We start from the raw sequence: 13,492 nt of genomic DNA, 5'->3' as shown, positions 1-13,492 counted from the left end.
TGTAATCACTCCACCAGCACTTACCTCCTATTCTTATTCCCAAATTGCAAATCATAAGAGAACCCAGCATAGCCGCTTTATGACATGTGTGACTCAATCAGCCACCTATTTAGCTGGTGCCACCTAATGACTTTAACGTGAGGCAATATACACCTTCTGCAGACTTGAGGGCGCCGTCTCTCCGCGTCTTTCAAGTATGTGCGAACTGTTCAATCGGGAGACAATAGAGCTCAATGGATCTCAATGATCTAGCAGTTACCTCTGCTTTGATGTCCCTTTGAAGATGCAAATCTTCAACGAGCATGGAGCTATCACAGCTTGGAGCTTGGAGCAATGCCACCGGACGCCTCAATGAAAATATTTGCCTGCAGCAGCCGGAGACAGCATCTTTAACCGCCTGAACAGGGCTGAGAAACTGGCTGGTCAAGGCCTTTTGCATGATATGTTACAGTATGCATTGTTGTGAACAAGTGATATCAGAGTGAGAGAAACCTGGCATCTTTAACTATGAACTTTCTTCAAAGAAAACGAGGTGGGAGATACAGAAAGATAATGGAGAACAGTATGGTGAAAAACAGGACACATGAACAATAGGCTGCACCGTTTGGTCCTTGGTGAAGAGTTAACATCAATGTTACAACAGATGGCAGCACACTGTATCTCCTAACTCACTGTAGGCTATGATCACATGGCTTTGCGTTTTAATGAGTCGATTCCTACACTTGTGTGTTTTTTCAAAACACTTTGACATGAGTTATTGTGAATGGGAAATTGAAACAACCCCTAATCCTTTTTAAATTTGTGCAAGTGTCCCTTTACAATTGTATACACGTACGTATATATATGTATATATTGAGGATACCCGTCTACACCAGTGGCTTGAGTTTTAGATGATATAATAAAGAAAATATTGTCAAAGAATCAAAAAAAATTTAGAATATCAAAAAAACCTGAAGAAGCCGTTTATAGTCTTTAATAACGTTTTATTTGTGACATAAAACTTAAAATGTGATGCAAATACATTACATTCTATAAACCATACATACACATAGCTTCAATAACCTATATAGTGCTTCATAAATATGTCAAAGCAATTTTTATAATATTTACAACCCCTCTTTTAAAGAGAGCAATTGAAAAAAAAAGTCTAGATTCTAGACAGGCATTTTTGGTGGAAAAAAAGTTGGCAGAGTTCAATAGAAGGGTGGGGGCAGGATGACAGGGTGAGTGCGGTGCTGGTGCAGAGGAGGGGGGAGGCTCGTCCTGTGGAGCTGCTGCAGACGCGGGTAGAAGGCGGCGCTGCGGCCGGGGAGCTGTCCACTGAAGATGGGGTGCTGAAACAGGACAGGCGGCAGCAGAGCAGCCGGGACCGAGAGGTACTCAGGGCGCATATCCTGGACCTCCCGTTTCATCTTCATCCTCCTGTTCTGGAACCAAGTTTTCACCTGAGGGAATATAAAGAAGCCATTAACTAATGTTCTTATATGTAAAGTTATGAATGTATTTTCATGTGTTTAAAAAGTAATTGAGTTTGAGGCACATTAAAAGTCCTACATGATGCCTTTACGTTGCTTTACACAGAATAACACAACTCTACAGGGTATAATAAACCCAAACTAATAAAAAAAACAGTTCTCATAATGTGATCTTCTACAACCACAATTGTAACCACTGGTTCAAATTTACCTGAGTTTCAGAGAGGTTCAGCTTCTCAGCGAGCTTCCTCCTCTGCGTGGCTCCCAGGTATTTATGCTTGTTGAAGGTATTCTCCAATTTGCTGATCTGCTCGGAGGTGAACATGGTCCTCATCCTTCGTTGCTGGGTTGCTTCCCCCTCGCTGTCTTCCCCAACCTCACTCTCAGACCAAGAAGTGTAGCCGCAACTATCTGAAAAAAGGAAGGAAGAACAGAGCGTTGAGTTAACTCAGTCGAAATCAATGTCTACACAAAGGTGTGTCGATTTTAGCTCATGAGGAAAGTTGATTAGTGAACTTACTGTTTGGTGAGATCGGAAAGTATTGGCTTTTTGATTCCTTTGTAAATTCCACAGTTTCACTCTGGACTTCTGAATAAAGCGCAGCATCCTTCTTCGGAGTCAAATCCTCAGTGCTCTTTTGCGTTGCGTAATAACTTTGAGAAAGCCACTCTACAGAGAAGTTTGCCATGATGTGCCCCAAGCAGTGATGTCTCAAGGTGTGTGTTGTCACTTGTTTGACTCTTCTTGGCCTCTATATAGGAGGGGCACACGTCTCTATTTGCATATGCAAAGGGATCTCAACGGAACGATAGAAACTTGATGGTCGTTGTAATTGCGGTTAATAGAGGCTCAGTTGTGGTTTTTCTCACGTTCATGGCTGGTTGAGATGCTCTGGCGCCAGTAAGTCTGAGTATCAGTTACCTGGCATCTCTGCATAAAGTGATTCAGGGCTAAACATCCGCCACACACTACAAATGTCAGACATGTAGCCCAATTAAAGCTATCTACTAGTCATTGTCCCATAAAACACATATATTACCATATCAAGCATATACTGGCGTAAAGGCACTGGAATTTTTAACCATTCATCCAGTCAAAATTTCTCAACTGACAGCCTGCCAACTCATTTTGAGTGACTTATGAAGCTGCAGACCGAAGCGCCCAGCTGTCTGCGCATCAAGCAACCCATTGATGAAACCTTTGTTATGGTTGGGAACTGGGTGTGTGTGTGTGACCGCAGCCAGAATAGCATCTACAGAAAGTGAGAACGTTTGTTTGATCTTTGTTGATCTGTTTGAATGAGACATTTGCTGCAGGGGCCTCTGGGCATCTTTCAGATCTCATACAGAAGGTAGTGTGAGTGTATTGTTGGCAAATCTAAATGAACTATCAAATATATCAACTGCAGCATCAGTTTTTTTTAATCTATAAATGAATTTTCTTGGAATTGTATCATAGATTTAAGGTGACTTTCAAATGTCTTGAACCAATTTTGCACCCCGAAAAAAACAAGATTTAGAGTTATGGAGGGCTTGCAATGCACACATATGACCCTTTTAATCATCTTAAAACTTTTTGCCAATCAAGTCTATCTTCAAATCTCATCACATACCTCAGAGATCAGGTTCTCTGGCACACAAACCTCCAGACTCTCTGGAGCCAAGTCGGAGGGCTCCTGTGGTAAGTGTAAACTCATCAATGAGAGGCTTAATTAGGACTAATTGTTGACCATGATCTCCCCGTTAGCCGGCTTTTTGAAGTGCAGAGATGGGTGGGGGACAAACCACGCATATGAAAGGCCAGCATATGGTCAGTGAAGAGGGAGGGGAAAATCACCCATCATGAATTTGACATTTGTAGGATAAAAGCTGCTTTTGTTTGTCTGTAACTTTACAGCTCATGACGCCCAAACCCTCAGTGATTTAATTTATGCACCTATGATTTTATTTGTTTATTTACGAGAGGATCAAATCAGGAGATCCACACAATGAGTTGTGATAAGAATCTTTAAACTAAAACCAATGGGATTTGTATTGCCTTTCTTTTTCTTTATCTCCCTATCTTCTTAAGATGAAAGACAGGATGATTCATTCATGTTAAACTAATCCTGCAATAAAGATAAAATCATCGGCTTTATCTGAGAGATACAATGGCACCTTTAATGTGGCCAGGCGAGGCAAAGAAAGCAAAGAGTCCATTGCTGCAGTATAGAAGATAAACTTTATTCAGTGATAAATAGACTTCTGTTATTTATATACAACTTATATATCAAATATAAGTAATAAAAATCACACTTCAAATAAAACAACTCTGGATTGCACATGTTTGGATTCTAAGTGTTTCAGTGGGAAAAGTCTAGTAGAAGGGGAGCTTCAATAGAAATGTGGGTTGTGGATCATGACGCGTTGCTGGTCGTGAGGAGGCATCTGCTGCTGGTGGTGCTGCTGGTGGAGGACCAGCTGCGGGATAGGGAGAGGGTAAAAGGCTGGGCCCGACGAGGAATACTGGGGTCGCTGTCCAGCCATGCCGTGGTACTGAGCCGGGGACATATGCTGGAACATCACCTGTGGCACTTGTGGAGCGAGATAGTCTTGCACCTCCCGTTTCAGCTTCATCCTTCTGTTCTGAAACCAGGTCCTCACCTTAGAAAAGGAAAGCAAAAATAAAGTGAGTATTCTGAATAGTGCAGAAAGAAGTCATAACAAACAAATGGCATTAAATGGATTTAGTGGAGTGAGAATCGCGTTTTACCTGAGTTTCTGAGAGGTTCAGCTTCTGCGCTGTCTTCATTCTCTCTCCAGCATCCAGGTATTTGTTCTTGCTGAAGATCTTTTCCAGTTTGCTGATCTGCTCGGCGGTAAACTTAGTGCGCACACGCCGCTGTGATCCCTCTCTCTCCACCTCGCTTCCCTCATCCACAGAAAGACACTCAGAGGAAGCCGCTTCGCTCTCATACCCGGAGGAGTAGCCGCTGATTTCTGAAACTAAAGGAAGGACAACTCTGGTTAGAAACACTCAAAACTTGAATAGAGAATTTGATTTTTTACAAACTTTAACATTTGTTCTTGTGGAGTTTGGATCTGAACTTACTTGGTGAAGAGCAGTTTGTTGGATGCAAAGGTGAGCACAGGCTGGAGTCCTGATGCGTGCTGTTCTCCATTTGATCCATGTGCTCAGTGGGCTTGGATGATCTGGGTTTGGGCTGCAGGTAACCCTTGCCATAAGTCGGAGGTCGTGGCTGCACCATGCATGGAATATGTGGCCTGCAGGTGGGCGCAGTATCCGTGACATCTCCGTGATCTTCTCTTGGCTCGGTGTTGTGGTGGCTCTGAGCCAGCCAGTCTACAGAAAAGTATTTGACCATGTTTTCAGAGTGCTGCTCGGTGACCTGTAAATCCAGTAAATGTCAGAGGGAGACTGGTAGCAGCTTGTGTCCAGGCTCAACCTTTATAGGACCTGGCCCTCCCTTCGATTTGCATATGTAGAGACCCTTGTTAACGCCCGATCGATCCCGATGATTAGGGGTTAATGGCTCGTTATTGAACTCTTTACATATCCTGTGAGTGTGTGAAAACCTGGCGCCACCGAGTCTGTGAGAACCCTCCTGAGCTCATACATTTGTCCGCCCCAACTGAAACTGGAAGGGGGGGGCTCCGCGAGAACAGCTGTATCTTCTGCAGAGGTGGAGACCAAATACTTTCATGTCACTGCTGCATACAGTAGCACCGGAGGGAAAGTGTGAAAATGACGAGACTCATTAGGCCTGGTGCAATTACAGTTCTGATTTGATACAATTTCCTGCTAGATTAATGCCATGTAATTTAATTTCACATGGATGTTCTCTGAGTCTGATTAAAAACATGTTTAATGCAGTGGTTCTTAGAGTGGGGTGCAGAGTCCCATACGTTTCAATGTAAATACTTTGTCAACAAATCACTGACTCTTCACAGTCAATCCTTTATCAGGTATATACTACTACTTTTTTTCTCTCTCATTGAGGGCATCTATTATCAGATATGGTTTAAAGGTGTCTTTTTGAGGTCTGTCACATGGCAGTATTGGAGACACTGGAGTGCAATCAGGGGCTGAAGGCTCAGACAACCACAGATATGGGAGCCAAAGGAGAGATGGAGGAAAATGCATGTCATTCTCAACCTTTAGGGCATGATTACAAATGGTCAGCAAGAAAGAACAACATATATTTAGGGATGTAATAGGAGGAGACGCTCCAGATTTCACTCAAACCCTGCTAGCTGTGATCCATGTATACGAAATCTGGTGTTTGGTGATGGACTCAAAATTCAGAATGTAGATGTATTATTGGTTTTCTGTTTATATCAGAGAGTTTTAAATATTTATATATGGCAAAACTGTCCCATACAACATGACTGGTGATTCTTGTATTCAGTAGAATCCCATTTGAAGTCATAGGGACCAAAAACATCTCACAGTGCGTAATGACCACACAGAAGGAAGAATTTAACGCACTTTTTTTGCACTGTAACCCTTCGCATTTCACAGGAGAAAACTACAGCCCCTGCAATTATATGCCTATACATGTGCATTAAAACCGGTCCACCCCATTTGATTGCACAACGGATCCTCAATGGTTCCGTATTGACATGTCTTTGATACCCTGGTGAGCGCTGGCGCCAGCAACTCAACAGCCAGCATTTGGCACAGGCGCTTCAAAACATTACAGATCAAAGGTATTACAGTAGCAACACAATTACGGTTGATTGTCGGTCCATTCAGATGGAAATATGCTAAAACAAGCTGCAAAGGGAGCTGGGAAAGCCCTGAGAGTACAAACAACCCAGCAGAAAAGCCTCAAGTAATCCTGAAATTGCCCTGCATCACATACCAGTGGCTACAATAAGACACTGATAATCAATTAGGCTGTAGAATAAGTAAGGATTCAATACAATCAAATGAATGTGTAGAAAAGTGTATTTTGTTGGGATTTGGCGCCATGTAAATACACTGATTGGATTTTAAAACTCACTGAGATTCTCTAAAACTTCACTTGAAAATAGGAAGGCACATTTTTCAGCAGGTTTGGTTTGAAATGTTCACTCGTCAGTACTTGTGAGCTGTTACATGATGATTGACAGCCATGCGCATTAGGTGCCAAATAAACCCAAGGTGGCCCAGGTGAGACGGCGCACACAACCAGTCGGATCTGCAGCCCTCCCGTGAGCGATCTCTGCATGCATTAGCTCTGGAACAACTGATCGTTTAGTTATATGACAATGCAGATAAGAGGCAGGGCCTAGTTGTCTCCTTTATCGATGATCTGTCGCTGTGGACGCAGGAGTCCTTCAGCCTTTTGGGGCTCTTTATCTCTGAGGCTTTGAAGATGCTGCCCTGATCCCGTTAGATAACAATGAAAAGAGGCCGGGACGTCGCCTTCACACTGAGCCTATTTCCTCAACTCGCCTGCCTGCCTGCCTGCCTCTGTCTGTCTGTCCGAGAGGAGAGAAGCTGCACCGATTGTATTCTAATGTTCACTGGGGTACTATAGTCTGGATAAAGCCATTCATCCTTCAGGTCATGTTTTTATGCTGTTGGGAAGTGGCACAAGTATCTTTTATAACTCTGTTTTTCCAGTGCTTTTAGAGGAGATTTTTCAAGATTGTTCATGAAAAATGTATTTACAATATCAAACGTTTAGTTAGTCATTGGGCAATAGAGTGACCCTGTTATTGGAGTATTAATACTGATGCATAAAAGTGTAAACAGCTCTCTGTGTTGCAGCTAGTTAAAGTGGAGATCTTTTAAAGTATATAATAGGATGCTGTTGAGTAGTTTAATCTTTAATAGTGCATCTTTTATAAAATGGTTCCCTGTTTTGTGTTTAAAATCTTAATCTGCAAAGTGCTATAGCTGTAAAAATGAATTTAGTGGAGTAAATGTGCACAATTTCCCTCTGAAATGTATTGTAATAGAAGTATAAGGTGCATAGAATGGAAACAGTCAAATAAAGTACATGTTCCTCAAAACTGCACCTTAGTAGAGTACTGTGATCACCCAAAAACACAGATTAACATATGACTTACCTTGCCCAGAAGTATGCTGAATGTTGTTGTTAGTTCTGTTTCAGTACTCCAGCTATAAAACATAGTTAAACAATGGGTTTTTATCTGCTCTGTTACTGTGATTGGTGTTGATGATATTATTTGGCATTTTCCCTCTTACATCACAAATAAAATCATTTAGATTTTTTGTGTTAATGAAGTTTTCCACTATGTCCATAAGAGGTGTAACGAGGTGTATGATAACATTATTATGATATGATAACGTTATGTTATATGTTTTTGGCAAGCTAAAATAATATAGCCTATATTTGTTCATGTTTAGTTTGGATACATTATGTCACATTAATCATGAAATATTCCCTAACTTCTTGCAACAACAATTATTTAAGATCTTCATCAAACACGTAAATCCAGTTTCTGGCCAAGGGAAGGGTTATCACTTTAACACGTCTACACATTGGGTTTTAATAAGGCCAGAAGGACAGAAAAGTTAAGTATTAAAAGGGAAAAAATAGCTGATTTTACAACTCTTATTTATTTTTACACATACAGCAGTGAGCTCTATAGGCCCCCAAAGGGGGAGAAAAGCACATTTCCACAAAACATAATGGTTAAATGTGCCAGGATAGACACAAATGTAACTATTTTGACATATAGTGCATGACAAATATGTGGTTTCATATACTGGCTTAAAAAATATAACATAAAGAGAAAACCCTGTTGTGATAATTAAGGCGAAGAAATGACAGAAAGTATAATAAGGTATAAATATTTTACTCTATAAATAAGAGGAGAGAAACCATCTGCAGCTCTCCCACCACATTCCCTGTCAGATATAACAGGAGTGTAGCCTGCAGTACAGCCATTCTATCACAAATGTTACCAGAGAATAACACAATTTGGCAAGAGAGGGCTTATAAAATCTCATTTATTTGGCTAAATTAAGCAAATCTTCATAGCACGTCACATTCCATCTCCACGCTGTGTTTGACGGCAGAAGACCATGGAGGAAAGAGCAGGCAGGAAAATAGAAAAATAGACTTAACATCATTCCTCAAATAACATTTTGCACACTGACATCTCATTACATTCTATCATTTTCTCAGTAATGGTAAGGTATTGTCATGACGGTAAGCTGATCTGGGTTTTGCCCTTCACGGCACGCTATTGATTATAAATGCAATTATTTCACATTGTGCGGTTTAAATGGAATTAATATTAGATATTCATTTACCGATCTAGTCATATCAATCTCATTTTGTAAACTCCTAATTTGTAAACAAACACTAAATATGTGTTTAAGACAAATGATCCACACACTGTCCAATGAATGTAACACATTACAGTTTGTCTTGTTCCCTAATAGTCAAAAACACTTCAGCAACATCAAATAGATTTTATTTGAATGTTTGTCATGGATTAATCTGCTGGGGGGTCACGGGGGCCCTTTTGACCCCCCTGTTCCTCCCAGTCTTTGTGCTATGTGTAGTATTCCTCTGCTGGAATAACATATGGCTGCAGGTTTGCTTTGAGATTATATAATTGCACAAAAAACTAATTTAGGAATATGTACCTTGTAAAATAGATATCAGCTGAAATAATGAAGGTCTTGACACAGAACCTCTTCAAATGAAGGCCTCAAGTTCAGGCAACAAGATGACTCTGCAGCCATGCTAGCAGCTCTGTGAGCTAAATGCTAACAGCATGCTAACATGCTCACAATGATCTAATGTGAAGGTTTAGCAGGTTTGATGTCCGTATGTACAATCTTAATTTAGCATGTTAGCATGCTTACACTTGAATTAGCACTAGATACAAAGTACAGCTGAGGCTGATAGGAATGTCATTAGTTTTGCAGGTATTTGCTCATACATTTAAGTACTAGACATATTTAAATTTTGACAAGATGATGGCACTCAATGCAAAGTTGTTACAATTCATCCCAAAGGGGGGACATAAAAATTTGAACCAAATTTGAATGGAAATACATCCAATATTTGTCAAAATATTTCACTCAATGTAAAGTCGAAGGATTACAAGTTCTGTGGGACACCTTGTATGGGACTTATAAATGCCTGTATTTAACTTGATGGCAATCCATACAATAGTTATTGAGATATTTCACTAAAAATGTCAACCTGATGGTGGCACTATCGGAAAGGTCAGGGGATAGCCAAAATCAGCAGGCTTCATCCTCTTGGCGATAGGAATGTGTAAGCAACATCTCACAGCAACCCATCCAATAGCTGTAGAGGAATTTCACTCTGGACCAAAATAAAGGACGAACATTGCCATCCATAGAGCCACACTGCAGGATCCACCCAAAAAGCCCCTATCATGTCAGCTGACATTGTGCTGATCATTACCACACTGCTACACACTGAACCTGCTGCTTTTGAGGGCTTCTAGGTGTTTCAAGCTTTGGTTGCCCACTTTGCCCCATTGGTAATCCATCCATAATCCTTGATGTTTGACATGAATTCTGAATTGTCTACATATGAATACACTGAGGCCTTAACAGCTAAATTACAGGGTAAAGTCACAAATAATGACATACAATGTTAGCATGTGAGCTGAGATGGAATCATTGCAAAATTACAAACATCACCCATTACTTGAATTTCTGTGGAAGAAAATCTACAGAAGAGAATGTGTACTCCAAACAGTGTGAGTTATGAATTAAGTCTAAATTGATATTGTTATTAAAATTAAGGGGAGAGGGGCTCGACAAATAGTGAACATATAACAGTAGAGAAAAGCTTTCCACTCTAGTTCTGCTCTAACAACAGAGGTAAGTGAGGGTCGTGGCCTCAGTCTGGGCGTTGACCTGGTCGTAGTGTCTTGCTCTGGGCTGTGAGGTGAGACTGGGGCAGGACTCACTGGAAGGTGGCCTTAACTCTCCTCAGCGTGTTCTGGATCCTATGTGTTTGTCGCTCGGTGGACTGCTGGAAGTTGGAATCGTTGGAAGCGGCCAAGAGGTGGATGTCGGAGGTGCTGAGCCTGGCAACGCGGCGCCGAAGGTAGACCTGCAGGTCCCTGTCTGGGCTGTAGGGGTACGCAACCTCTTGGAAGGCGTGGACCTGACTCACCAACTTTGCTATGCTCCTTGAGTCGAGGACGGATAGATGAGAGGACGAGCAGGGATACAGAAAAAAATGTGAAAGACATGAGAAGAGAATCTACCTAGATGCATTTAATACCTGCTTTTTCTGCTAAGCAGCATCACCAGCTCTGTCTGTGACCTGATTTTGGAGAGAGCGGGGTAACCCTGAGTCCAGAGTAACCAGCTGTGTTTCTGCCTCTCCATGCTAGATCTCCTGACCCTAGCATCTGGCTACACCAAGTCGCCTCTCAGCATCTGGCCCACACCTCTTTTCCAGTCAAACCCCATCCCACGGGCGCCATCTGGTGCAGCACTGGCACCCCTACCAACAACCCAAATTCAACAGCTGTGCCATTACCATCCGACTGCCACTTGTTGTGACCTCAGCATCTGGTCAGCCATATTGGAGTGAAAGAGAAGGACACAGGAAAATATGTCCTCCCTCGTCAAGTTGGCCAACTTAGTCATAGATGGATACTTGGGATGTGGATGACAGCTAATTTTCAGTTAATGGTGCTAACTGTTCATATTTTGTGTCACTACAAGGACTGGTAGCAGGGTAATTTCAGAGGCTGTGTGCACATTTTACTATCCCCATATCTCTAATGATATGAAATGTGTAGAGCCAGACCGATATATCAGTCAGCCGATATTGGTCTATGACAAATATATCGGTATCAGCATATATGTTGTCCAATAAAAGTTATATATAAGCAGAATTTTATGTAAATTTGATCCTTTATCTTGGTACAGGTTATAAGTATATGTACATGTTTGTGTTGTTGTTGTGTTTTTTACTCCCTAATATTGGTATCGGCATCAACTCCAAAAATCCAGTATTGGTCGCCCCTAGAAACGTGTGCACATTCCAGCATCTATTGAAATAGCTCTTAACTACCAGAATTTCCTCTCACCTGAGCTTGGTCCACTTGCAAGCTCCAGTAGTGAGCGTGAAAGCTCCGATCTCCCGCTGCTGGATGTGCATGGCCAGGATGTGCACGGAAGGCAGGGTGGGTCTCCTCTTCGCCTGTTCTCCCCCCATCAGACACAAGTCGTCGCTCTTCAGAAACACCTGAGGAGAGAGACGGTTATGCACCCATCAAATAAATGTGTTTTTACTGGAACAGAACATTTTGCAAACAAACCAAACTCTCTCATGTCCAGTGTAGCAGTATAGAATATGACTGAAAGACTCTAAACTTCAACAAATTTAACCTCTATACATTTCAAAGCCAAGAAAGCAAACTATTCTCTACTATTTCTACAGCTACCTGGGAAGGTTGGTGAGAGAGTGACGCATGTTGTTTGATGCGCCGGGTTCTTTTGAGGCTAACTTCCAGAAGCAGAGCCAGCTGTAAGCTCTCACCACACAGGCAAGTTGCTTGAAGCTGTTTTCCTATTGATTTGTTTGCCCTGCAGCCCAGTTTCACAATATGTGGCCAGCCTAGCTTTCAGTTACAAACAAAAATGCGTGCTTGCTTGTGCAAGCACACGTCCACAAAGCACACCGACAAACAACGCACCTGAACGGCTCGTAGCTCCTCCAGGATCTCACTCACTTTGGAAGACAGATGTTTCCAAGCCTGTTGGCGGAGAGAGAGGAGGAAGTTTTTTGTTTAGTAGCTCCAAAATGAAGACTAATTATACCGTGGTTTCCATGTAACACAAGAGTTAATTAATATAACCTGCCTTTAGATGAAAATATGGAAATTTCTTATATTTTCTCCACACTGGTGTCTTTTAATTTGAATTTTTTTTTTAAATTACTCCAATTCACAAGTCCCATTCCTCCTCACTGCTCTCACACTTTCCACATCTTATTTGAATGCATTAATGTTAATTTCTCATTTGTGAAACTAATGAAACACCATCCAAGTTCTATCATAGCTGAGGAAAAAAAAACAACATTTAGCTCCGGGGCATCTGACTTATTGCAGAAGCTCAGATTTCGTGTGAGGAGTAATTTATGAGAAGCAGTCTTACTGGTAATTGCCTGACAATCACGTTCTCCAGACCTCCAAGGACCTGCATGGCTGTGGCAAAGTTCCTCGATTCGTAGCAGTGCTTTCCAATCCACAGATACTTGGTCAGCAGAGCGACTTGGGTCTAAAGGACAAAAAGAAAAATATAGCTCAAAAAGGCAAAATGCAGAAATCTAATAGCTCTTTACAGTGAGATGCCTTTTTTTGGAAGTACAGCCGACTGCATAATGAAGCGTGTGAATGCAAAAATGAGAAAAATACTATTTGTAGTCAATGTTTTCAGGGCATTGTGGATTGTTTTGTATTACATCGCTGCTTCTGCTGATTACTATCCCATTTAATTATATGTGCATTTATTTATATATTCCATTTTCTGCTATCATTATGAGCTGTTCTCTTTTTGTAATATCAAATGAAAGATTATGCCTCACAAATAATTTAACAGACAGCTGTTTCAGGTTTCATATCCATATGTTCCTGTCTTTTACTGTCTATAAACCATTCAACCAAGGCACCAGAGAAGGAAAAGCAAGCACAAACGGTGAAAGCATGTGACTGACATGACAGTCCCAGTCCGATGAGAAATCAAAGCAGAGGCTATGACAGTAATGGCTGACTTTTTTTTTTTCTCCGGCTGACCCTGTCACCTTTGTGAGTTATGTCTTTCCTCACCTTGACAGAGTCACAGATGACTATCTCACCAGAGATCCAGTTAGTGACACTGTCAGAGTATGTGAGCAGCTGTTGGAGGTAGCTGTCTGATGGCGTCCCCTCTGTTACAAGGACACCGCTGCCCTCTGCTGGCGGGATATGCTGAGACACATTCCTAGTAGATGAGAGAAGGAGAAAAATGGATGATGGAAAATCTATACAGTAAACAGATGCTTAAACAA

The 13,492-nt window shown here is 41.6% G+C and overlaps 2 protein-coding genes across 2 annotated transcripts in view; both read right to left on the bottom strand.

Annotated features, from left to right (window-relative positions):
* Positions 1 to 3,848: 3,848 nt before the first annotated feature.
* Positions 3,849 to 4,840, bottom strand: LOC133992273 (homeobox protein vent1-like). Its single transcript, XM_062430991.1, has 3 exons — positions 4,567 to 4,840; positions 4,228 to 4,460; positions 3,849 to 4,118 (listed from the first exon to the last, which is right to left on the bottom strand). Exons 1-3 carry the CDS (start codon positions 4,838 to 4,840, stop codon positions 3,849 to 3,851), a joined length of 777 nt encoding a protein of 258 aa, XP_062286975.1.
* Positions 4,841 to 10,390: 5,550 nt separating this feature from the next.
* LOC133992071 (kinase non-catalytic C-lobe domain-containing protein 1) overlaps positions 10,391 to 13,492 on the bottom strand; it is a 39,028-nt gene continuing 35,926 nt past the window's right edge. The window contains exons 27-31 of the mRNA XM_062430756.1: positions 13,272 to 13,425; positions 12,601 to 12,723; positions 12,141 to 12,200; positions 11,532 to 11,689; positions 10,391 to 10,619 (exon numbers count right to left, since the gene is read on the bottom strand). Coding sequence (XP_062286740.1) covers positions 10,391 to 10,619; positions 11,532 to 11,689; positions 12,141 to 12,200; positions 12,601 to 12,723; positions 13,272 to 13,425 — 724 coding nt within the window. The remainder of the gene's footprint in view (positions 10,620 to 11,531; positions 11,690 to 12,140; positions 12,201 to 12,600; positions 12,724 to 13,271; positions 13,426 to 13,492) is intronic.

The sequence above is a fragment of the Scomber scombrus genome, chromosome 12, assembly GCF_963691925.1.
Source record: "Scomber scombrus chromosome 12, fScoSco1.1, whole genome shotgun sequence".
Classification (NCBI taxonomy): domain Eukaryota; kingdom Metazoa; phylum Chordata; class Actinopteri; order Scombriformes; family Scombridae; genus Scomber; species Scomber scombrus.
Note: the sequence above shows the minus strand (reverse complement) of the source record. Positions and strands in the feature narration are given on the sequence as shown.

What these genes read in the sequence shown, in the direction of transcription:
- LOC133992273 (XM_062430991.1), bottom strand. Translation starts at nt 4,840, where the DNA reads ATGGTCAAATACTTTTCTGTAGACTGGCTGGCTCAGAGCCACCACAAC. An exon ending in AACAAACTGCTCTTCACCAA is followed by an intron (nt 4,461 to 4,566) that starts GTAAGTTCAGAT and finishes TCCTTCCTTTAG; the next exon opens with TTTCAGAAATCAGCGGCTAC. An exon ending in TGAACCTCTCAGAAACTCAG is followed by an intron (nt 4,119 to 4,227) that starts GTAAAACGCGAT and finishes TCCTTTTCTAAG; the next exon opens with GTGAGGACCTGGTTTCAGAA.